The sequence below is a fragment of the Pogoniulus pusillus genome, chromosome 22 (genome assembly GCF_015220805.1).
Source record: "Pogoniulus pusillus isolate bPogPus1 chromosome 22, bPogPus1.pri, whole genome shotgun sequence".
NCBI lineage: Eukaryota > Metazoa > Chordata > Aves > Piciformes > Lybiidae > Pogoniulus > Pogoniulus pusillus.
The window spans coordinates 4,985,651-5,010,604 of NC_087285.1; the positions used below are offsets into that span (position 1 = coordinate 4,985,651).

Below are 24,954 nucleotides of genomic sequence, written 5' to 3' on the forward strand. Positions count from 1 at the left end.
CACGACAGGGTGAGGACATTGCACTAGAGGGATTGCTGAGAGCTGGAGCAGGCACTGGGCTGTGCAAGCTCTCAGCCAGCCCTGGATCAGCCAAGGGGGAAAGGTGCTTTTAAGGCCACTTCTTGCCTCCCTGCCTCAGCTCTGAGTCCCGTGATCACAGGGGCAGAACCTCTCTCTAGGCTACTCCAGGCTGTAAATAAACACCAAGCTTTTTTCTTTCTCTTGCATTTTTAACCCCCTTGATTCCGATGTGTAGGAAATTTTCGAGACCAAAGTGTCAAATGTGTGGTGAGGTTTGCTTCAGATCTCTCTTCTGGGAAACACTTAGCAGTTACTTTGGCACTGCACTGAAAACTTTGACCCTTTTTATGCCTCAAATGATGAAAAGCACAGAAGAAGCAGAGGCTGCAGATACGTGTGCCTCACCTATCTCTCCTCAGATATGAAAGCTGGCACTTGTACCATCGTTTTATCACTTACAAAGAAAAAGAATTATTTGCATGACTAGTTGCATGGAAGATAAAGTCAAACACGTGACTTTGTTTGCCAGTTCCTGTGCTTCTGCAGCTCTGTGTTACTTATCTGTTTAATGATTGTTTTCAAGGCTATGAAAATGAGTCGCAGATCAGCTGATGCCAGTCAGCGGAGTTTGGCATATAACAGAATCGTGGATGCCCTTAATGAATTCAGGTGAGCACTCTTTGTCTCCTGGCTTTTGTGTCTGTCTCTTCAGAAGCACTCAGGGCTGGTTTAGAAGGGCCTTCTGCTTGGTGCAGGATAAGGAACTTAAAAGCATGAGGGGTTGTAAAGGCAGTGGCGAGAGCCAGCCTCTAGAATCTGTTTGTGTGTTTGGATTTCGCTGAGTGCATTTAACCATCAGGCCTTGATGTGAACAGGACACAGAGGAGCAAGATTTTCTGTACTTCACATTCATAGAATTGTGTAGGTTGGAAGGGACCTTAAAGATCATCCAGTTCCAAACCCCCTGCCATGGGCAGGGACACCTCCCACTAGAACAGGTCGCTCAAGGTCTCATCTAGCCTGGCCTTGAACACCTCCAGGGAGCATCCACAACCTCCCTGGGCAACCTGTTCCAGTGTCTCACCACCCTCACTGGAAAGAACTTCTTCCTAGTCTCCAGTATAAATCTGCCTTCCTTAATCCGTTCCTTCTTGTCCTATCACTACAAGCCCTTGTGAAAAGTCCCTTCCCAGCTTTCTTGTAGCCTTCTTCAGGTACTGGATGGCCTCTATAATGTCTCCTTGGACCCTTCTCCAGTCTGAAAAACCCCAACTCCCTCAGCCTGTCCCCATGGGGGAGGTTCTGCAGTGCTCTGATCATCTTCATGACCTCCTCTGGACGTATTTCAGCAGTTCCATAATAATGAAGCTCTCAGAAACATCTTTCATTGTATTTTTAGGCCCATTGAGAGACTGGGGGAAGAACTGCAAAGCCATGTTAAGGAAAGTGCATTTATTCATCAGGGCTTGATATGTGCAGGACACAGATAATCAAGATTTTCTGTACTTCAGGTGGTAGCTAAGCTCCCAGCCACCTCTTAAATGATCTTTTAATGCCTGTTGAGAGGAGAGGGAGAAGAATTGCAAAGCCATGCTAGGGAAATCCTCCTCTCGTGTGTATTTTCCTGGCCTATGAGCAAAGTGTGACCTTTCCTGTGTCTGAATTCTGCTCTCAAGGCATTTCAGATAAGCAGCCACTCCGAAGGACTATCTTCCTCCCCCAGTAAAATGCAGCATTGTAATCTCTTGCTATCATTACCTGCAGAGTGTCTCTACTCAACAGTTAATACACAGAGCAACGCAGATAAGCACATCCCTGGCATTTAACTGTATTTTCTTCCCGTACTTCAGTCATGGGGAGGGAGTTAAGATGAAATCCATCTGTTTCAAGTGATTCATCTGGCAGATGGGAGTGGCAGGTTGCTTCCTTTTACAACCAGCACAGAGCTACTCTTTTAAAAGGCATTATAAAGACAGTGCTCTGACGCTGTAGAAAGAAAAGCCTGACATCAGGGAGCATTCCACCAGGCCCTGAGGGACCCTGAGGGCTCACTCCTGGGTTTTTTTTACCTCCAGTTCCCCTCACTGCCTGAACGGCCAGGGTTTGGGTGGCATGGCAGGCACAGTCTGTCACAGAACCATAGAATGGTAGGAGCTGGAAGAGACCTCTGGAAATCATCCAGTCCAGCCCCCTGCCAAGGCAGGTTCACCTGGAGAAGGTCACACGATAGAGATGCCAGCATCCGTCTGGGCAGCCTGCTCTAGGGCATCACCACCCTTAAATTAAGGAAGTTCCTCCTCAAGTTAAGATGAAACTTGTCTTGTTCAAGTTTGTGCCTGTTACCCCTTGTCCTGTCATTGGGTACCACTGAAAAAAGCCTGGTCCCATCCTGTTGACACCCATCTTCAAGTATTGATCAGCATTGATGAGATCCCCCTCAGTCTGCTCTTTTCCAGACTGAATAGCTCCAATTCTCTCAGCCTTTCCTCGCAAGAGAGATGTTCCAGTCCCCTCAGCATCTCATTTCTTTCCTTCTCTTTCATCTACTAGAGCCTGACCCCAGGGCAGCTGCGCGGAAGGGCAGAGTATGCTGAGCAGGGGCAGGAGGCAGGGAAGAGTGAGCACGTGGGCCTGTGGTGAGAGGTGGATGGGATGAGCTGTGCCAAGATGGGGAGCAGGGCAAGCTCGTGACTGCTGGGAGCCGCTGAGCCTGCCCAGGGGCCTGAGACGAGTTCGACAACTCCAAGCACCCACGGTGGTTCTTCTGCTCCTCTCTGCTCTGCCTCTGCAGCAGAGCCATTTCTCTGCATTCCCACCCTCTGACCGCAGCACCTCCCTGGCTCTCTTCCCCAAAACTTTCCCCCCTCAAGATAGGCTCAGCAGACTTTGCCCCTTCTCCTTTGTCCTTCCAAGTTAAACAGTTGCAGGGTGCTGGGGAGGGGCGCGCGGTCCTGCTCAAACCTAGCTAAAATAGACCTGGAAGCACAAACCACATCCCCCCCTTGCTAACTTTTCTTTTTCCCCTGGAGAAAAGAAAGGGAATAAAAAAGAGGGAAGCTGAGTGCTGGGATGAGGAAGGCTGCAGGGAAATCATGTCCCAGTGGAGCTGGGAGGCTTGGCAGCACCGAGCTGCTCACGGAGCGATCGTTCACATGACACTGCCCTTGCGTAACCAGCACTGGAAGCATGTGTCTGTAACCACCAGCTTCATGCTGGGGTTTCCATGGTGATGCAAATATTACTCCTCAATAGTGCAAGAAGGTAAATTAAATCCAGTTTGATTTCATAGAAATGGATTTCCTGGGGCAATTCTTTGGCAGTTCTGGGAGGGGGGAATGTTTCTCGCGTTGTTATTTCCCGAGTGACCGCATTCAGCAGCCTTGCACCATCCAGTGCCACCAGCCTGGCCAAGGCCCTCGTGGTCTCTTGAGGTGACAGTGGGTGCTGCCATCAAGAAAATTTGCTTCTGTGGCATGCCAGAGCCACTCACTTGTCAAAGCAAGGCAATATGTGTCTGGTAAAGAGAAAGAAAGGGGAGGAAAAAAAAAAACCCCAACAACAAAACCCCAAGTAAAGCAAAGGCATATTTAACTGGTGAGGGCTGGATGCAAAGATGCCTTGGCAGGGGTTCAGCAAACCCATTTAGGCCACCATTATCTCTTTAGGCGCCTGCTTTCCCACTGGAGTCACGGGGAAGTCAGGAGCTTGAGTCCTTTGGTGAACCTGAGACTTGTGTTGATTCCTGCCCTCTTAGCAAATTCTGCTGGAGGGAAGAAGGGTGCTGACTTCAGTGGGTTGGTGTTTCTGAAACATCATCCTGGGCTGGTTTAACTCGTTGCAGTCTTGTTCTTCTTTTATTGTTTTTCAGGAGGGTTTTATTCTTTTAAAGCCCCCCCCCCCCCAGAGTCTCAGAGGATCTTGGGTGTAGCTGATCTGTGTGGTTAGACTAAACTCAATTTGCTGGGGCGTGGGGGACCAGCTACAGGCTGCCATGCTGATCAGCAGAGGCAGTGTGATGCTGGGTCCCATAGCCTCCTGCCCCCCCAGAAACCCCCCTGAGCAGGGAAGGTGCTGAGTTGTAGGTCAGCCCCACTAGCCTGTGAGCAGGGGTGCTGGAAGCAGCTGCTGCAGGGTCAGACAGGCACTTAAAGGCACTTCCCTGCTGGGACTGTGGGTTGAGTGGGACAAAAAGCCCAGACCAGAGCCCTTCCTTTGCTCTTGCCATCTCATTCTGAGAAAAAGCTGCCTTCTCTGAAGGCTTCTCCTGTGAACCTATGACAGAATCCCAGAAGGATAGGGGTTGGAAGGGACCTCTGGAGATCATCGAGTTCAGCCTGCCTGCCAGTCTACCTGGGTCACATAGGAGCACGTCCAGGTGGGTTTCAAATGTTTCCAGAGATGGAGAGTCTAGCACCTCTCTGGGCACCTATTCCAGTGCTCCATCACCTTTAAGTTTAAGAAGCTGCTCCTCATGTTTAGGTGGATTTGTGGCCATTGCCCCTTACCGGTGCTACTGATAAATCTGCCATCCATTTGGTGCCCAGCTCCAGGCCTGCCCTTGCATCGTTCTTCACCTCACAGCAGTTTTTCATTTCCTGAAGCACTGATGGATTTAACCAATAACACTTGAGTTAGAGGGCTTAAAACTCTCTGTGCATGTCAGCTGTGCAGACACATGACTTGTGAAATAAGCTACTGTACTTGCATCACCACTTCAGCTCCCCCGGCCCCCGCGGCCGGCGCAGCGCAGTGATAATACAGATGCTGAGTCTGACTAATACCTGTGTGGCAAACACACAAGCTGGCAAGGAAACCCTGAGTGCAAGGCCCAGGGAAACACCTCTCTCTCTGCTGCTGGCAGCCAGATTCGATCCTATTTTGTGCCAGTGATTTTTAAGCAGCTTAGGCTTCGGTGAGCAAGTCCTGCCCAGCAGCACCAGCATGGGCACAGGAGCTGTGTGGGCTCTCTGAAGTCACTGCAGCTGTTACTGCCCTGTTCTTTTTCCTTTTTGAGGGTAAATCATCTAGATAATAGGAAGAAGTTATTTCCAGGGGTGAGACACTGGAACAAGTTTCCCATGGAGGTTGTGGATGCCTTCTCCCTGAAGGTGTTGAAGGCCTTGAGCAACCTGAGCTAGCGGAAGGTGACCCTGCCCATGGCAGGGGCTTTGAAACTAAACAGTCTTTGAGTCCATTCTAACCAGTCATAGAATAGAATCAGTCACAGAATCAGTCAGGGTTGGAAGGGACCACAAGGATCATCTAGTTCCAACCCTCTTATCATGGGCAGGGACACCCTACTCCAGAGCAGGCTGGCCACAGCCCCATCCAGCCTGGCCTTAAACACCTCCAGCCATGGGGCCTCAATCACCTCCCTGGGCAACCCATTCCAGCCTCTCACCACTCTCATGCTAAACGACTTCCTCCTCATGTCCAGTCTGACTCTCCCCACCTCCAGCTTTGCTCCATTGCCCCCAGTCCTGTCACTCCTTGATAGCCTAAAAAGTCCCTCTCCAGCTTGTTCGTAGGCCCCCTTCAGATACTGGAAGGCCACATGAAGGTGGCCAACCCAAACTATTCTGTGACTAAGGCTAAGGAGCAAACTTTTTCCAGCCTGCTGATGTGTGCTTTGTTTTGAATCAACCCCCAAAGAAACGCTGATCTTGGCCGTTACATTGCAGTCCTTCAGGAACAGAGCAGCACAGTGCCAAGGGTTGGCATCTCTGAACTGCAGCATGGATGAGGTGGGAAGGGACCTCTAGAGATCACCTGGTCCAACCCCCTTGATAAAGCAGGGCACCCACAGCAGGTTGCCACAATTGCAGTGCCCAGGTGGGTTTGGAATCTCTCCAGGGAAGGATACTGCACAACCTCTCTGGGCAGCCTGCTCCAGGGCTTCAGCATCCTCACGCCAAAGAATTTTCTCCTCCTGTTCAGAGGGACCCTCCTGGGTATCAGTTTGTGCCCACTGCCCCTTGGTCCTGTCACAGAGCACCATTAAGAAGAGTCTGGTCCCATCTTCTTGCTCCTCACTGTTCAGCTGTTGCTGAGCACTGAGCACATCCCCAGGTGCTTCCCTGGAGAGGAAAGATCTGCAGAGGGCTGCTCACATCCAGGAGGAGCTGTCTGGCTCCTTGGGTTTATGCAGCACCAGGTCCGCTCGGAGGCTGTTCTGTGTTCCCTCTGCTGCTGCTGAAAGCACAGCTTGGGACAGCACAGCCTGGGACTGAAACTCTGGCCAAAGGTCGGGCAGGTTCGTGGGGGTGTTGGGTGGGGGTGAAGCGGACAGCAGCACAGCACCTGACTGCGCCGAGCCCAGGGCGCTGCCCTGGCACCCTGCTGTCTGTGCCACCTGTGCCCGCAGAGCAAACAGACCCCACAGGCTCTGCACTAGGGGCTGTGCTCAGCTCTCCGTTTTCGTTCCGCCGAGCTGGGGTCTGGGTTCAGGCCACTGTTAGCTGCAAGGGTGCTTCCCGAGGAGCTCCCGCGGCCCCTGCTGCACCCACCGCCGGGTGCTGGAATTCAGCCTCTGGGGAGCACTTCCAAGTAGAAACCATTTTAGATGCACTGAAGCCTCCAGAAATGGAGGCTGTCATTAGCTGCTCTTCCCCTGGCATGCTGCTGCGCGGTGCTGGCCGGAGCGTGGGGAGCAGGCGGAGGGGAGGGGGCTGCAGATGGCCGGGAGGGGACAAGTGGCTCTTAGTGCCTGCTTAGCTCCCCTGCAGCCTTCTGGGGAGCTTCGGGGCGGAGAGCTTGGGTTTGGGTGTGAGGAGGGTTGTGTATGCGTGTGTGAAGGTTTGGTTCGGTTACTAAATGGCAGGGGAGCGTTTCCCTGCCGCGCTCGCAGAGCTGGCAAGCAGTTAATCCTTGCCCTTGGTTTGTGTGCCATTGCTGCCTGCGCTGGCATGGAGGGTTCCCTGCACTGCAGTCACATGCCTGCTGGCCGGCAGCCAGGGCAATCCGATCTCTCTCTGAGGAAACACTATCAGTTGCAGATGCAGCCCAGGGTTACCAGAATAGTAAATAACGAATCACAAGACTGGCTCTATCTTTTCAACGAAAACAAATAGTTTAATATGTTGGGGTTAGTGCAGGAGGAGTTTTCTTTCTCCTTTCTTTTTCCATGCCAGCCAAGCCGTGAGAGGCTCAGCTCGGGTTAGTTTGTGTAGGAAGGAGAAGTAAGCTGCATTTTAACCCTAACTGGTGCAGTTTGTCTTCATCTTCTAAGGTCAGCTGTGTCTGCAGGGTGCAAGTTTCAATACTTGTTTTGAGCTTTGAAACTCCTCGAGCTTTGAAGTCCTCAGGACTTGAGTTTTCTCCTTCCTGGGGCCTCTAACATCTACTGCAGTTAATGGGCTGTGAACAGAAAGCTTTAATTATCCCACCTCTGGCTCCTACTCCTGCTGCTAAAGATTGAAATCCTGGAGCCCCAAAACCTCTCTGCTGCTGCAGACCCTCTGGTCCCCCCCGCAAGCTCCATGCCCCTCTCATGTGTAACCTGGCAAGACTCTTATGCCTAGTGCTGTGCCTTCCTGCCAAGAGAGGAGCAGCAGCAGAGGGTGGCAGAGCAGCTCTGGGGCTGCTTGGAAGTGACCCAGCAACCAGCAAGTCCTCTGGGTGCTGTGGGTCTGGTAAGCACAAAGGTGACTTGGCTTGCACAGAACCCAGTGTGGTTGGAAGGGGGTTGGAAAGGACCTCTGGAGATCATCTGTTCCAAGCCCCTGCTAGAGTAGGGTCACACAGAGCACACTGCACAGGAAAATTTCCTCTTCTCCAACCCACTGACTGTTTTCTGGCTCTGCCACCATGCTTGTGAGGTGTCTGAGAATGAAACCTGTGAGGAAGACAAGGCTGATAGTGGCTTATGAACACACAGGGGTTTTGTGCACTGAAAACTGAGGCAGAAAATGCCACTGCGCCACTCACCTCTTTCACTTCTTGAGCAGTCCTGGTGATTTCCAGCTGCCCTGGTTGCCTTTTGGGGAGCTGCTCTAGGGATCTTGTCCCATCCAGCTGCTTTCTCCTCTGTGCAATAACCAGAGGATAATTCCTTCCTCCCCTGAGTGCCCCTCATACCAGCACCATCCCATGCTGCCTGCTGCTGAGGGAGTTAACACCAAACCAGAGCAGATTTGTTTGCCTGCCTGATCCTCACAGCTCTTGCTTTATTTCTGCCAGTGTCTAGGATCTTTTACAGCAAAATATCCAGAGAATATCTTTATAAATCAGGGATTATGTAAATCTTTGGTTTGTAAATCAAATTTCTGTATCACAGGAAAAGCAGTGCCAGAGGTGGGGAGAAACTTGAGTTGCTCAGTCACTTCCTTTGTTTGGTTTTCTTCAGGCCTACCTTTTCCCTCTGATGCAAATACAGGTTCCCTTAGTGCCACAACATAGGCACTGTCCTCAAGGCTGTCGATTAGTTTAGTGTTTAACAGCAGCCAGGGGTTTTAAATCTGCTGTTTGACCAGATTTGGTGGAGCCAAAGTTTGCATCCCCTGCAGAACCAAAACGGCGTGGGTAGGTTTGCAGTCCTTAGAGCCACGAGGTGTCTTTGCCTCTCATACACTCTGGGTAAAGCTAAAGGAGGAAGCTGGTCCCCTGCTCTGCAGATCCACACTTGGGTGAGTGTGGCTTGGAGATCCAAGCACTGTCTTAAAGCACAGAGGTTGCTAAACCTGCCCTGGTCATAATGAGGCAGAACCTTGGAGGAGCTGCCTGTTTTCAGATGAAAGGAAGGGGAAACGGGGAGCGCACACCACCAAAAATCACTTCGCTTGCAGCAGGGCAGCTCCTGGCTTGGACAGCAGCTGCTGCTTTGTGTGGGGCCAGTTCAGGCAGATGCATGAAGAACCTGTGAGGCTCAATTCATAGAACTGTTGAGGCTGGAAGAGACCTTTCAGAATTCAGACTCTTTAATCCGAGGTGACCTCGTTGTGGCCTTCCAGTATCTGAAGGGGGCCTACAAAAAAGCTGGGGAGGGACTTTTTTAGGTGGTGCCAGGACTGGGGGGAATGGAGCAAAGCTGGAGATGGGTAGGTTCAGACTGGACATGAGGAGGAAGTTGTTCAGCAGGAGAGTGGTGAGAGGCTAGAATGGGTTGCCCAGGGAGGTGGTTGAGGCCCCATGGCTGGAGGTGTTTGAGGCCAGGCTGGATGAGGCTGTGTGCAGCCTGCTCTAGGGTAGGGTGTCCCTGGGCATGGCAGGGGGGTTGGAACTGGCTGCTCCTTGTGGTCTCTTCCAACCCTGACTGATTCTATGATAACAGCATGGTTTGGATACAGCCCTAGAATCATGGAATGGCTTGGCTTGGAAGAGACCTTCAAAGCTCATCTAGTTCAACTCCCTTGGAGTCCACAGGGACATCTGCAGCTAGAGCAGGTTGCTGAGAGCCCCATCAAGACTGACCTTCAATGTCTGCAGGGATGGGGCATCTCCCACCTCCCTGCACAGCCTGTTCCAGTGTTCTACCACCCTCACAGTAAAGAACTTCATTACTTTGATGAGAGGAAGTTTTGTCTCTGATGGAAATGGCAGCAGTGAGTTCTTTGGGTCGGCATCTCTGTCTTTTGAGAGTTTGTTTTAATCTGCTGGGTTTTGGGGGCTTTTTGTCTTCTAGAACAACCATTTGCAACCTCTACACCATGCCACGGATCGGGGAGCCTGTCTGGCTGACCATGATGTCAGGAACACCAGAAAAGAATCAGCTTTGCCATCGCTTCATGAAGGAATTCACTTTCTTGATGGAAAACGCTTCCAAAAACCAGTATGGTGGATTTTAGTTTTGTGTTGATGTCTTTCAAACCAAACTTTTCAGTCTGTTGTTTCCTAAATGCCAGGTAATCAAAGAACCCAAAGAACCAGCCCTAAATGCCTGCTTTCTTAAACAAAACAAAAGAAGCAGGAAAGTATCTCATTAAATGCCTCTTTCCCCAATTCTCCAGCCCTTGGTAGAGGCTGGACATAAGAAACATGTGATGGGTGTGTATGTCTAGAAGGGGGTGAAGATACTTGCTGTAAGACATTCATCTATCTCTCCAAACCAGCTGTCATATGATGAGCAAGGGCAGACGTTCACTAAGAGCTGTGCCTGTAACACTGTCTCACCACAAATTGCTCTGGAACCTGACTTCTGTGAAATGCCACTGGAGAAACTCTGCTTCCTTAGGAGTCACCTTTCTGCCCTCGGCACAGAGCCATGAGGGGTTGTTAACAATTGAGAAAGTCCTTGATAAACTCAGGAGAATCTGATAAATTCACTCTGTGGTGTCAACACTTTGACCTCTTTCCCCAGGGCACGAGTAAAGAGGGAGGATTGTAAAGCATTTGACTCCCTCAGAGTCCTACAGTGGGCACAAACATGTGGAGTCTGAGTGGGAATGGCACTGAAGGACCAGCTGCTTTCTGCAGGGAGGGGAAGGGGCTGCTGCTCACTGTCTTCCAGCTTTACCATCTTCTCTGCACCACAGATGGGAAAGTGGCAGTTGGTGTTCATAGAAGCACAGAATAGTTTGGGCTGGAAGGAACCTTAAAACCCATCTAGTTCCAGCCCCCCTGCCATGGGCAAGGACACCTTCCACTAGGCCAGGCTGCTGAAGACCCTGTTCAATCTGCTTAGCGTGATCCACCTGCTCCAGTGTGGGGGGGAGAACAGATTGCTTAGGGGATGTGGTTGAGGCCTCATCCCTGGAGACATTAAAGGTCAAACTTGATGTGGCCCTGAGCAACCTGCTCTAGTTGGAGGTGTCCCTGCTGCCTGCAGTGGTGCTGAACAAGATGACTTTTGAGGTTCCCTTCCAGCCCAGTGCATTTTGTGTGATCCTGAGAGGAACTGGAGGGAGTTGTGAGTGGTTCAGATATATTTTCTTACAATCATTTCCTGCTGCAGTCAAAGTTTTGGGTTTGGTTGTTTTTTTTCCCTGAGATTAGCCTCTTTGGTCCCTGGCATTGATCCCTCTGCATCCTGGCTACATTTAAATGGTCTCTCCTTTGGGTTTGTTTGTTTTATTTTACCTAGAGTAAGATTTACTCTGCTGGAAGCAGGAGGAAAAATCAAGCCCTATATCCTTTGCACTCCAGTTTTAAATCCCCTTCTTCCTCCTTTGGCGGTCTCCAGTGAGGAAACAGCTACACTGAAGGGTTCCTGATGGTTGCAAACTCTTCAAACAGCACCCAGGCATGACAGTGTTTGGACTCTCCTCCCCAGTACTGGTGCTTGCTGCGTGGCCGCCAGCACCATCTGTCGGCATGTAGGAGGCTCCTCCTGCCAGCCCTTCCTCCGTGGAGCACAAACCGTGCTGCATCCTGACAGTAAAACCCCAGCTTTGTGCTTCAGAAGGACTTTCCACCTTGCTTTTTGCTAGTGCTGATGGTACAAGGACACAGCCTTGCTGGTGGAGCTACAGAGCTTTGGGGAGGGGTTATTTTTGATAGCACAGCACCTGGCTGGCTGTGATTACTGAGGAGAAGGAAGGCTGTTGCCATCAGACCTGTCAAATGATGGCAACAGCCTTCCTTCTCCTCAACAATCACAGATCTTAGAGAGTTTGGGAATCTCCTTGGAACAGAGAGGCCACACAGAGCTGCTGTTTCCTTACAGCCAACAACATGAGTTGGGTTTGAGGTGCTTTACAACACCCAGCTTGCAAAAACAGGAAGCCTCCTAACTCTTGCCAAAGAGAGGGACTGAGGTGCCCCAAGGTTTCATTTTACTTTAAACGTGTAAACACTGCAAGGGGTGGGAGGTGATGGGGGTAGAGCCTTTCCTTCTCTTCCCAAAGAAGCAAGACCAAAGAAAGGGCTGAGCTCTGCTGGCTTCATGAGGGTGTTTGTGCCACCCTCGGTCCATAGGAGTGCTGCCAACTCAGAAGTACATGTACACATGAACACATCCTGAGTGTGTACTTGGGAGAAAAACAAAAGCACTAAAGATGTGGAATGTTTTGCTTGCAGGTTTTTGCCAGCTCTGCTGACTGCAGTCCTGACTAACCACTTGGCCTGGGTCCCCACCGTCATGCCGAACGGTCAGCCACCTATAAGGATCTTCCTGGAGAAGCATTCTTCCCAGAGCGTGGACATGCTGGCCAAAACTCACCCCTACAACCCCCTGTGGGCACAGCTTGGTAGGTGGCAAAGAGCACTCAGGGGTTTATAGAACCAGAAAAGACCTCCAAGATCTTGGAGTTCAGCCTTCAGCCGAACACTGCCATGGCCATTAAGCCGTGTCCCCAGCTGCCATGGCCACACACTTCTTCAACACCTCTAGGGATGGAGATTCCACCACCTCCCTGGGCAGCCTGTTCCAATCCCTGACCACTCATGCAGGAAGGAAATTGTTCCTCATCTCCAACCTAAACCTCCCCTGGCACAATTTCAGGCCATTTCCTCTCATTCTATCACCTGGTACTAGGGAGAAGAGCCCAACCCTCACCTGGCTCCAACCTCTCAGGTAGTTGTAGACAACAGTAGTTATGGGCACTTATTAATCCCCTCCCAAGTTAGTGTTTGGGGAGTTTCATTCACAATGAGACAAAAGGCTGCATTTCAAGCTTAGAGGTGGGCACTGTGTTTTTTGACAGATGCTCTGATATATCAATTATCAGTGTTCAAATGGCAGCCAAAAGGTGAAGCTGTCTGAAGCCTTTAAAGGTGAGGAGGATTCCAGTCCTGCTCTGCTCTTCCCCCTGCAAAGAAAATAGGTTTTAATTTATTGGGCTGTTGCTGTTGATAATCCTGGTTCTAGAAAGAGCAACTCAAGGCAATCCATCTTTTGATAAGAAAGCAGCACTGCCAGTGCAACAGGCAAAGGGGACATCATGAGCATGATCCTTCTCCCCATAAGAGTGGGGAGACACTGGAACAGGCTGCTCAGAGAAGTCGTGGAGGCTCCAACCCTGGAAGTGTTCAAAGCCAGGTCGGATGGGCCCATGAACAAACTGGTCTGGTGGAAGGCAGGGAGGTTGGAGCTAGATGATCTTGAAGGTCTCTTCCTACCCAAAACCTTCTGTGATTCTATGAATAGCAACCCCCTGGGTAAGATCTCAAAGCCCAGTGAAGTGAGTAGCTGGTCACACAGTCTTCATTTCAGATCAGGCTGGACAAGGCTCTGAGCAACCTGATCTAGCTGAAGGTGTCCTTGCTGGCTGCAGGAGGGTTGGACTTAGATGACCTCTTAAGGTCCCTTCCAACCCAAACCATTCTGTAATTCTAATTGCTGAGTAAAGAGTAGATGAGCTCTCAACTTTCAGACTGTCTTGCTCTGCACAAACTCTCTTAGAATCTGGTTAGGGAAGGCAAAGTTCGGTAAGGTCAACCTGTTCTGGTGTAGGCAGGCATGGCCTGCCCAGTTTGTTGGCCAAGCAGCTTTGATTTCAGAGCTCATGGACTCAAGGTTAGCCTTTGAGGCTTCTTGTATCCCTTGCCCCCCATCCCTGCACTCACACAGTGCCCCAGTCCCTCCAGAACATCACCTGCACAGGTGAACACACTTCCCCAGGTGAACCTGGAGGAGAGTTAGAACAACTTGTCCAACCCATGCTGGAGCTCCAAGGGAGGGAAGAGAAGAAGGTTGGCTTCATATACACAGCCACAACTGTCACTTTGTGCCCTTGTTCTTGGCAAGGTTTGTTTCTCCTTGCAGCTTTCTCTTGGTAGGTAAAAGTTCAGCCCAGTTTCCAGACTCTCCAGGGTCATTCTGAGCAGATGCCTCCTCTCTCCCATGGCTATATAAGGAACCCAGGAGAGGAGCCTCCAGGGCTAGGCACTGCAGATAGGTGGTGTGAACACTCCCTAAGACATGAGATCAGATATCTCCCTGACCAGGGTATGACAAGATCCCCCTGACCTTCCACACGATACCAACAGCATCTTTGGGATTCTCTGTGTGGAAAACAAAATCCTAGCATAGCTGTCCTCACTCTTCTGCCTGAGGAGTTTTCTGCCTTGGAAAAGTGGCCCCAGGAAGAATAATTTCCTGTAAAGCTGCAGAATAACTCTTCTGTTTCCTCCTCCAGGTGACCTGTACGGGGCCATCGGCTCACCTGTCAGGCTGGCAAAGACAGTCGTGGTCGGCAAGAGGCACGACCTGGTACAGAGGTTGCTTTACTTCCTCACTTACTTCATCAGATGCTCTGAACTCCAGGAGACACATCTCTTAGAGAATGGGGAAGATGAGGCCATCGTCATGCCTGGAACCGTTATAACCACCACGCTGGAGAAAGGAGAGGTGGAGGAATCCGAGTATGTGCTTGTCACCATGCACAAGAACAGGGGCAACCTGCTGCCCACCGAGTCTGAAGAGATGAGGACTTCAAACTGCAGCTGCAAATACTGCAAGTGTCCCATTTCCCTCGCACAGAACATAGAAGGTGCTGCGCAGAGAGACAGGGAGGACACACAGAACACTCCGAAGGTGGAGCTGGAATCTTCTTCAGATGAGAACAGGACTATTGTTCCTGATGACTGCCAGGAAGATGATGAGGTGAAGCAACCCAGACCCTGCCTGGACACCACTCTAGAGAGCATGGTGTGCGCAGGAGCAGCTTCACCAGACAAACGTGTGGCGGTGGAACCAGGCTTGGAGCCAGTTGGCAGAGTGTGGAGGAGCGAGGAGGCGCTGGAGGCTGGCGGCCAGGCGGGCAGCGAAGCAAGGTCACCTGGGATTGCTGTGGAGAAGAAGCCACCAGACAAGCTCTTCTGTGATGCCTTCCCTTGCAGTGCTGCAGAAGCTCAGACAAAGGTGACTTTCCTCATCGGGGACTCCATGTCGCCCGACTCAGACATCGAGCTGCGCAGCCAGGCAGTGGCGGAGCAGATCGCGAGGCACCACAGCCCGCCAGCGCCGGAGGAAGGAGCGTCTGCTGCTCACAACTGTGAAGCTAAACAAACTGTCGAGGACCAAAACAGAGACTGTGGGACAGCTGAACCCTTTCCTCAAGCTGCTAGCGAGCGCCAGAGCTGGAACCCAAACCCCTACAGCACGGAGAGCATGAGTCTGTTTGATGAGTACTTCACCGACGAGAGCTCAGTGGAAACCCGGACTGTTGATGATATTCCAGGGCAAGCGGCCTCAGGCCTCCTTGCTCACAACGCTGGTCTAGAGTTTTCCACCAAGCTGTGTGCAAAGGCTGGCAAAGCACCCAGCCACTTCTGTAGATTTATGGACTCTGTTCGACAGGAGACCTACAAAAACTGCTTCAGTGAGCAGGACCAAAGAGAGAAAATCTCTATTCGCGTCCCCCATGGGGACAAAGAAAACCTAGAGAAAAAGGTGGCCCCGGGCATTGACTGGGACATTCCAAGAAATGAGAGCTCAGACAGTGCCCTGGGTGACAGCGAGAGCGAGGACACAGGTCATGATCTAACTAGGCCAAGTGGTAACTATTATGGAGGAGAGCAAGAAGATTGGGCAGAAGAATACGAGATTCCTTTTCCTGGGTAAGTGTTGGTCATGGAATGGGTTGGGTGTCCCAGGTGGCCAAGAGAGCCAATGCCATCCCAGCCTGGCTCAGGAGCAGTGTGGGCAGCAGGACAAGGGAGGTTCTTCTGCCCCTGGGCTCAGCACTGCTCAGGCCACACCTTGAGTGCTGCGTCCAGTTCTGGGCTCACCAAGTCAAGAGAGATGTTGAGGTGCTGGAAGGTGTCCACAGGAGGGCGACAAAGCTGTTGAGGGGCCTGGAGCATAGCCCTGTGAGGAGAGGCTGAGGGAGCTGGGGGTGTGCAGCCTGCAGAAGAGGAGGCTCAGGGCAGAGCTCATTGCTCTCTACAACTACCTGAAGGGAGGCTGTAGCCAGGTGGGGTTGGGCTCTTCTGCCAGGCACCCAGCAACAGAACAAGGGGACACAGTCCCAAGTTGTGCCAGGGGAGGCCTAGGCTGCATGTTAGGAGGAAGCTGTTGTCAGAGAGAGTGATTTGCATTGGAATGGGCTGCCCAGGGAGGTGGTGGAGTTGCCATCCTTGGAGGTGTTGAAGCCAAGCCTGGCTGGGGCACTTAGTGCCATGGTCTGGTTGACTGGCTAGGGCTGGGTGCTAGGTTGGGCTGGATGAGCTTGGAGCTCTCTTCCAGCCTGCTTGATTCTGTGATTCTATGGCTTGGAAGGAGCCTTGAAGATCGTCCAGTCCCAACCCCCTTGCCATGGGCAAGGACACCTCCCATTAGCCCAGGTTGCTCAAGGCCTCATCTGACCTGGCCATGGACACTTCCAAGGAGGGGACATCCAAACCTCTGTGGGCAGCCTGTTCCAGTATCTCACCACCCTCACTGGAAAGAATTTCTTTCTAATATCAAATATTTATTTAAATATCTGACCTTTATTCAGCAGTAACACAACAGAGTAAAAAGAGCCTCTTCTCCTGCCACCTGTGTGGAGGAAGGTAACCTAACCTGGTGTCTGTGCTTGGAAAAGTGTCTCTTGAGCTTACGCAAGAGAATACAGAGAGCAGCAGTCTGGAAACAAACATCAACTGTGTGATGCACTCCTGGCTCTTGTCCTCATCCTCCACAGTGGGCTGACTGCAAAAGCTGGCTTTAAACCTGGTTTGAAAAGCACTTGGAAAGAGGTTTAGAATCAAAGAGTAGAATCATTAAGCTTGGGAATGACCCCTAAGAGCATCAGGTCCAACCTTCTACCCAACACCTTCATGACCACGAGGCCATATCGCAAAGTGCCACATCTACTTGTTTTTGGAACCCCTCCAGGGGGTGGTGACTCCACCAGCTCCTTGGGCAGCCTGTTCCAACCCTTGACCACTCTTGCAGGAAAGAAATTGTTCCTAATATCCAGCCTAAACCTCCCATGGTACAGCCTGAGGCCATTTCCTCTTGTTCTGTCATTAGTTAGTTCATAGAGGAGGCCCTCAGCTGCCTCACTCCAGCCTTCTTTCAGCTGTGAGAATGCAGCCTCTCTGTAAGCTGAACTTGGGGTTCACTCCTGTCCATCTCTTCGATATCCCTTTCTTGCAGGTCAAAACTAGTCGAAGTGAACTCTGTCCAGCCCAGTATTGCCAATTTTGGGAGGTCCTTGCTAGGTGGCTACTGTTCATCTTATGTCCCCGACTTCGTTTTGCAAGGCATAGGAAGCGACGAGAAGCTGAGGCACTGCTTGGTGTCAGATCTGTCTCATGCTGTGCAGGTAATGAAGCTATATTTGGTAAATGTATTTGTCACAGTAGGGAATGACAAATGTTGTGGAACTTACAAACCTGCTGGAAGTGGAAATATTTACTGTCACAGCTCTCTTTGGGTTCCTCTAGTCCCAGGTCACCAATTTTGCTCTCCTCTCTCAGTTAGTGTAGCTGAAAATCGTGGGGATTTCACTGCAGAGCTGCAGCTCAAAGGCTCAGGCTCCTGCTGAAGCATCTGAGAGGCTCATGCCCTTGGGCAGGCCCATATCTGTGCCAATCCATGGAGGAAGCATCATCTCCTGCAGCCACAGCAGCCTGCTGATGGTTGTGTGCCCTCAGCTGGGGTGATGTTAAACAAGACCGAACCCTGAGGTCACTCTGCATCCCTGCCTGGGCAGGGAGTCTTGCAGCAGGGATTGTGCAGAAGCTGCCTTTGCTCCTCCCTCTTCATGTGCATGTCCAGCCAACATGCTTTTGCTTGTAGGGCAGAACCTGTGCTCTGTGGTGAAGCCATCAGGAGTGCTCATCATCTGGGGGACATGACTGCTGCAGTCGAAGTGTCTGACAGTGCTGGCTTTGGCAGAGGAGGAGAAACCAATGCAGAGATGATTGTCCTTAAGGGCACTTCCACTTCTAGTGTCTGCTGGAAATCGTCTCTCCTCCCCAGCAGCTTTCCCACACATCAGCTGGGGCACGGCTGGGAAGCTTGGGATTCCCTCCCCTGCTTATAGCCACCAGGACAGGAGTGGGAAGCAGGCTGGCACCAGAGAGCCTCATTCTGCTCCCGTCTGGTTTATTCCCAAAGGAATGGGGGAAGACCTACACACAGAGGGATGAGCAGGCAGTCTGCTCCTGGGAACCCCAAAACGTCCCCTCCTTCTGCAGCTCTCAAGGTAACCAGCAGCAGCAGCAGCAGCACATCTTGCCCAGATCATAGACTTGTTTCATCTGGAGAAGGCCTCTACAACTGCCAAATCCAGCCCTTGACCTAACACCACCATGCCCTCAAGTGCCATGGCCACATGGTTCTTGAACACCTCCAGAGAAAGGGACTCCACCACCTGGACCAAACTGGCAGAGGGCACAGCCCTCTTCCTGCCACCGTTTTCCCCATGACTGTTTCCTTTCCTTGCAGGGGACTTCCATCCTTGCACTGATTCAACCTGTTGTGTTTTAGGCTTCATTGTTAAGCCACATGTGAAGTGTAGGTGAACTCCATGCAAGAGAGGCAGCAGCGCAAGGTGGCTGCTGCTGTGAAACAGATTTAGCTGAAATTGTGGTGCAGAATTAAACTTCAGTTGCCAAATTCGAAGGTTGGGAGGATGTGGAAGGCCTGAGCCAGATTCTCTGTGCTTACCTTCAAGGAAAATAATCCCTGCATCCAAGCCCCTATTGGAGTCCCTGGGGGGATTCTGGGGGGAAGAATATGCTTCCAAACAGTCCAGGCACCAAAAAATGTCTTGGGGAAGGACAGTGGGGTCCTGAATGTGTCCTTTTTAAAGCCTCGATGGCTTTTAGAGAGGTGAAATGCTTCTTGGAAGGGAAGGAGGAGCTGGGTGCAGGCTTGGCTGCTGACTCCCTCTGCTGGTCCTTCTGTAAAAGGAAACCAGTGAGGGCTGGGAATGAAACCCACCTGGCTAACAGCCCTGTGGAACAGGATTTTGGCTGCTTTGGGGTTTAGGGCTTTAAAAGATGCTTTAGCTATGTCAGAACGCTGTATCAAATATCAAAAGGTGGAACTGTCATCCAGAATTGTCACTTTCAGAACTGGAAGAAAATGGCCCCTGGTGATTGTCCTTCTAGGGCTGTGCCTTGCTCCCAGAGAAGCTGAGTTTTACAGCTGGAGTGCAACGTCAGCACAGACAGAATCACAAAGTCATAGAAGAGGAGGGGTTGGAAGGGATCCTGCCAGAGCAGGATCACCTTGGGCAAATCACACAGGAATGCATCCAGATGGATCCTGAAAGTCTCTGGAGAAGGAGACTCTCTGAAGCCTGCTGCAGGGCTCCAGCACCCTCACACCAAAGAAGTTTCTCCTCATGTTGAGGTGGAACTTTTTGGGTTCCAGTTTCTATTCGTTGCCCCTTGTCCTGTCCCTGGACACCACTGACAAGAGTCTGGCCCCATCCTTTGCTTCTCACTCTTTAGTTCTTGCTAAGATCTTGATCAGATCCCCTCTGGGGTTGCTCTTCCTGTGTTGCGGTTTGCATCCGCAGGTTGCAAGGTTGTCCCTTGTCCTGTCACAGGCCACCTGTGAAAAGAGCCTGGCCCCTTCTTGACATCCACCCACTAGTTACAAGCATTAAGGAGATCCCCTCTCAGGCTGTCCTTCTCCAGGCTAAACAGCCCCAGGGCTCTCAGCCTCTGCTCGCAGACAGATGTTCAGTCCCTTCCTCCCCCTCCTAGGCTCTGGTGGACACTCTCTGTTGTATGCCTGTCCCTCTTGAACTGGGAGCCCAGGGCTGGGTAGTTATGTTTTAGATGAAGCAGTGGCTGGGCACTGCCCCTGCTCTCCAGGACAGTGACATTCTGTGAACCAGACCACTGTCACTTGTCATTCTGAAGGTTCTCCCCTGCCTGTTTCTGTTGCTAGCACCCTGTGCTGGATGAGCCCATCGCAGAAGCCGTCTGCATTATCGCAGACACAGACAAGTGGACAGTGCAAGTGGCCAGCAGCCAGAGAAGGATGATTGACAACAAACTGGGGAAAGAAGTGCTGGTCTCCAGTCTCGTCTCCAACCTGCTTCATTCCACTCTTCAGCTTTACAAGCATAACTTATCTCCAAACTTTGTGAGTATGGGTGCCAGGGTGATGTAGTTAAGAGCAACCTTTCACTTGGAAGGTTACAGGGGGGGTGAGGTTCTGCCTTGGTTATTTATCCACAGCTGTAATTTCCATAGCCAGCACATCCCCCCTTGGAGCTCTCCATTTAAATGCTGCTCTGGGACCAAGACAGCAGCCTCCTTAGTTCTGATTTAATCACAGGATTGTTTTAGTTGGAAAAGACCTCCAAGATCCTCAAATCCAGCCTTTCTCTAGCCGAATCAACTCTGGTGCTAAACCTTGTCCCTTAGCACCACATCTCTGCTGCTTCTCATCCCTGGAGGTGTGTAAAATTCAACCGACTCCTTGGGGAACCTGTTCCAGTCTTTGAGAACCCTTTCAGGGAAGATTTTTTTCTCTGTTGTCCAACCTAAACCTTCCTTGCTGCAACTGGAGGCTGTTTCCTCTTTTACAATGTGTTTCTTGGGAGAAGAGACCAACTCCCACCTGGCTCCAGCCTCCTTTCAGGGAGTTGTAGAGAGCAATCAAAGGCTTCTCCTCCAAAGTAGGAGTGTTGCCCCAGGTCTCTGGCTGGTTATTCACTCACTGTGGCCAGGGAGCAGGCAGTAGAGGTTTGGGGTTGTGGGGCCTGTGCTGTGTGGCTGGGTGGGGTTTGGCTGTCTCCTCCCTGACACAGTTCCCTCTTGCTCTGCAGTGTGTGATGCACCTGGAGGACCGGCTGCAGGAGCTCTACTTCAAAAGCAAGATGCTGTCCGAGTATCTCAAGGGCCAGATGCGAGTCCATGTCAAGGAGCTGGGCGTGGTGCTGGGGTATGGCCATATCCTTCCTCCCAGTAGTGCTGCTCTGGTTCCCCTAGTGCCACACCCTCCACCTGGGCTTGTTCTAAGCCCAGCAAAATGATTCCTAATTGGGACTGGAACCACAGCGTGGCAGAAGCCACCCAGAGCTGCACAGGCTTCTCCCTGGCCATTGCCTGGGGAGCTACAAAGATGCTGACAGGACTGGAACATCTCTCTTATGCAGATGGGCTGAGAGAATTGGGGCTGTTCAGTCTGGAAAAGAGGAGACTGATCAGCACCAAAACAAGCCAATACTTAGAGAGTGGGTGTCAACAGGATGCCCAGTGACAGGACATAGGCCAATGGGCACAAACTTGAACATAAGAAGTTCTATCTAAACATGAGGAGGAATTTCTTTAATTTGAGGGTGATGAAGCCCTGGATCAGGCTGCCCAGAGAGGTGTTGAGTCTCAGTCTCTGGAGTCATTCAAAACCCCCTGGGATGGTTTCCTGTGTGAACCTGACTTGACAGAGAGGTTGGACTGGGTGACCTCCAGAGGTCTCTTCCAACCTCTACTATTCTCTGAGCCTTTCTTTCTTCTCTTTGAGCAGGAAGGTGGGCTCAGAACTCCAGAGTTTATCTGACTCCCTCCTTAGTTGGCAAGTCATCACTGAGCAACATGTGGCACCTGATTCCTGCAGGCTGACTTTCCCTAGACGTCAGCAAACACCCTCTGTGTCACCTGAGGCACAGGATGCCTCCCTGTGGGTGTGGGGAACAGCCAGGGAAGCTATTTCGGGGGTGTTTATAGAAAGGCTCTGCCTATCTTCTACTGCAGAGGGCTACTGGGTGAGCAGGAAGGCACACAGAGCATGTGTGGAGCTGGAGATGGGGGGCAGCAGCTGCAGCTTGGTGCCAGGGCTTCCCTGCTAGCTGCATGGAATCAAAGAATGGTAGGGATTGGAAGGGTCCTCTGGAGATCATTGAGGTCACCCCCCATGCCAAAACAGCATCACCTAGGGCAGGTCATGCAGGACTGCGTCCAGGTGGCTCTTGAAAGTCTCTGGAGGAGACTCCACCACCTCTCTGGGCAGCCTGCTCCAGGGCTACAGCACTCTTGCAGCAGAGAAGTTTCTCCTCATGTTGAGGTGGAACCTCCTGGGCTCCAACTTATACCCATTTATATATATCCAAAAGCTTGCACAGTTTTGTACAGCTCAGCATAGTCCTGTGCTCCTGCTTTGTGCCCCAAGCACTGCTCCCTTAGCTTGGAGGGAAGGTGGGAAGGAATCTGCTGGTTTCCCTCCCTCCATCTGCCTTCCCACCAGTTTTCTGGCTGTGTGAGGAAAAACCCCAGCCAGGCAGGTAGGAGCTGAGGCAGTGCTGACAGGGCAGAGCTGTTGCTCCTCAGCAGGAGCAGGCGTGGCTGGAGGGGGTGCTGGAAACAATCTGGAGGCTGCAGCCTGTGGCCCAGCTGGAAGCGAAGGGAGCAGCACACTCAGCTGCTGTGTTACTCACAGAGCCCAGGGCTGGAAGCCCTCTGCTGTGAAGCCAGGCTGAGAGGGCTGGGGTTGTTCAGCCTGGAAAAGAGAAGCCTCCAGGCAGGCCTTCTGGTGGCCTTTCAGGAGGCAATCAGAAAGCTGGGGATGGACTTTTGAGCAAGGCCTGTTGTGACAGGACAAAGGGTGATAGTGTAATCTAAAATAAGGAGACTTAGACTGGAGAGAAGGAAGACATTTTTTCCACTGAGGGTGGTGAAACCCTGGCCCAGGTTGCCCAGAGGGGTAGGAGATGCCCCATCCAGGTGAGGTTGTTTGGGGCTCTGAGCAGCCTGCTCCAGTTTATAGGATCACAGGATGTCAGAGGTTGGAAGGGACCCAAAGGGATCATCGAGTCCAACCCCCCTGCCAGAGCAGGACAATACTAACACAGATCAGAGGAACACATCCAGACAGGCCTTGAAAGACTCCAGAGAAGGAGACTCCACAGCCTCCCTGGACAGCCTGTTCCAGTGCTCTGTGACCCTTCCACTAAAGAAGTTCCCCTTGTGTTGAGGTGGAACCTCCTGTGCTGCAGAGGTCCCTGCTGCAGTCGCAGAGGTCCCTGCTGACTGCAAGGGGGTGGACGAGATGACCTTTAAAGGGTCCCAAACCAAAGCATTCTGTTTCTCTGATGCCTGAGGACCACCCTGCCCCTCACAGCTCTGTGCACTCAGGGCCTAGGCACAGCCTTGGGCTCCAGCAGGCAATGTGGCTCCTCAGGCACATGTTCAGCCCAGCTAGGATTTGGGTTGGGTTAAATGTGACTCTTCTGCTTCCTTCCAGGATCGAATCCAGCGACCTCCCCTTACTGGCAGCTGTAGCAAGCACTCACTCTCCGTATGTTGCCCAGATACTTCTTTAAAGTGCCAGAGGCCACAGACATTGACTTTTTCTCCCCTCTGGAAACCAAGTGGAAGACAGCTTGTTCTGGCTTCTTTTGCCTGGAAGCAACTAAAGCAGACTGCTCGCTGAGCTGCAGCACCTCTGTGTGTGACTGCACGTCCTGCAAGCACTTGGAGACTTCTCCTCTCCTCCTCAGTCGTTTCTGAAGCAGGATGAAGAAAGGAACAAAGAAGGAGCAAGCCCGGGAGTTCAGCCACAGGAAAGGAAAGATTTGAGGGGCTTTTTACCACTTTCTGCCACGGTGGCTGACTGTCATTTGTACTGGGGGGCACAGGGTGAACTGCTTTGAGACATCCCTGCTGCTCACCAGTTATGAACCTCACCCAAGAGAGCAGCAGCTGGCTTCAGACTGGCTTCCGCTGGTTGGGACCGCGCTCGGATCCGTCGCTCTCGCACCGCGATGATTTGTAAACAACTTCTACTTTTTCATGTCCTAGTCAGAGTCTGGATACTTCCCAGAGGAAGAGCTGGGCTGGGCTTGGGGCGGAGGGGAGGGGGTTGGGTTGTTTTGTACAAAGCTTCTTGACGACAGCTCTGAAATTTATTTATGATCGTTCTCCTGGGGAAGAGGGAAGCACAGGGGCATGGGGAGGGGACAGGGAGGAGGGAGGGAGAGGCCAGCAGACAAGCTAGCAGTGGAGATTCTCCTTCTTGGCCGGGTGTTGTAACCAGTATTAACTGTGTCTAACGTTCCCATGTCGCTTCATACTGCGTGATGCTTTTCTTCCACAAGCTAATCCCAATGGTAAGGAGCAGGCTCGGGAGAGCGTTGGCCGCAGCTTCCCCGCGGGATCCCCCGAGCGCCGTGATGATTACCTCCTCACTGTGTCACGGTCTGTCGTGTTCCTTGTCCCATCCTGTCTGTCCTCTCCTGGGCAGCAGTCAGCCAGCCATTGAGACAACCAGCTAGAAGCAGCTGTCCCACAGCGCTGCGGGGGACGTGACCAGGCTGGTGCCCCTCATCGCTCAGGTGACTAATCCATACCCTTTGTAGAAGCATTCTACACAGCCCCAGCCAGGACTGCACCACGGCACAGTAACAGCAGAGTTGGCCTTTGGACAACTCTTCCCCATGTCACAGACGACTCTCAGCCCTTTGCTACTCACTCGTGTAACTACCAGCAGAAAATGTTTGTTTCTTTCCTTCTCAGCCCTTCTCCTTTACTCAGCCATCCCCGGTCTGTCACTGTACACACAACAGCTGTCCTCGCAGCTGACGGCCCCAGGCTGGTGTCAGTGATGTACACAGGCAGTGGGAGGTGGATCATGTTTTCAAAGGCTCTACTACCTCAGTTTAACTGGACACTTCACAGGCTTTTCTCCACGTCCTCTGTCCTAGCAGCTGGTTCCCAGTGCTGACTTTTAGGTTCTGTTTTCATCGTCAGCGTCCTGTACGTTTGGAATTCCTGGGTCCTCCAGAGAAGGAGGAGATCTCTGCTGGCTCGGTGGCTCAGCTCTTTGAACAGCTCTATAAATACATCTCTCTCTAATCACCCTTTCCCTAGTCCCACATGCCTGCCCTTGTTCCTGCAGTTATTTTAGACACACAGCTATTGTAACAGGCTTCAAAACAATAGGAGAGATCTCTGCCCCCTCGCTGCTGACAGCAGACCCCCTCCCTTCCCTCCCTGGAGCAGGATTTCACCCAGGGTGGTTTTTCAGTCATGTCTGACCTCTTGTAACTCCAGACTCTGTTCCAGGGAAAATCTACGTGGCTAAGCCACCCCTTTTCTCCCAGGACTGAGTCAGTGTTAGTAAGCGAACCCAAGGCTGGTAGAGGCAGTGCCAGTGGAAACTGTCTC

At 51.8% G+C, this 24,954-nt stretch overlaps 1 protein-coding gene across 4 annotated transcripts in view; it reads left to right on the forward strand.

The window, feature by feature from the left end:
• Positions 1-23,640, forward strand: part of FNIP1 (folliculin interacting protein 1) — a 90,231-nt gene extending 66,591 nt beyond the window's left edge. For all 4 annotated transcript variants that reach the window (XM_064161541.1, XM_064161544.1, XM_064161543.1 and 1 more), the window contains 8 exons: positions 605-690; positions 9,641-9,787; positions 11,974-12,143; positions 14,034-15,456; positions 16,982-17,150; positions 19,736-19,933; positions 20,622-20,737; positions 23,033-23,640. In XM_064161541.1, coding sequence (XP_064017611.1) covers positions 605-690; positions 9,641-9,787; positions 11,974-12,143; positions 14,034-15,456; positions 16,982-17,150; positions 19,736-19,933; positions 20,622-20,737; positions 23,033-23,111 — 2,388 coding nt within the window. In that variant the 3' untranslated portion in view covers positions 23,112-23,640. The remainder of the gene's footprint in view (positions 1-604; positions 691-9,640; positions 9,788-11,973; positions 12,144-14,033; positions 15,457-16,981; positions 17,151-19,735; positions 19,934-20,621; positions 20,738-23,032) is intronic.
• Positions 23,641-24,954: the final 1,314 nt, after the last annotated feature.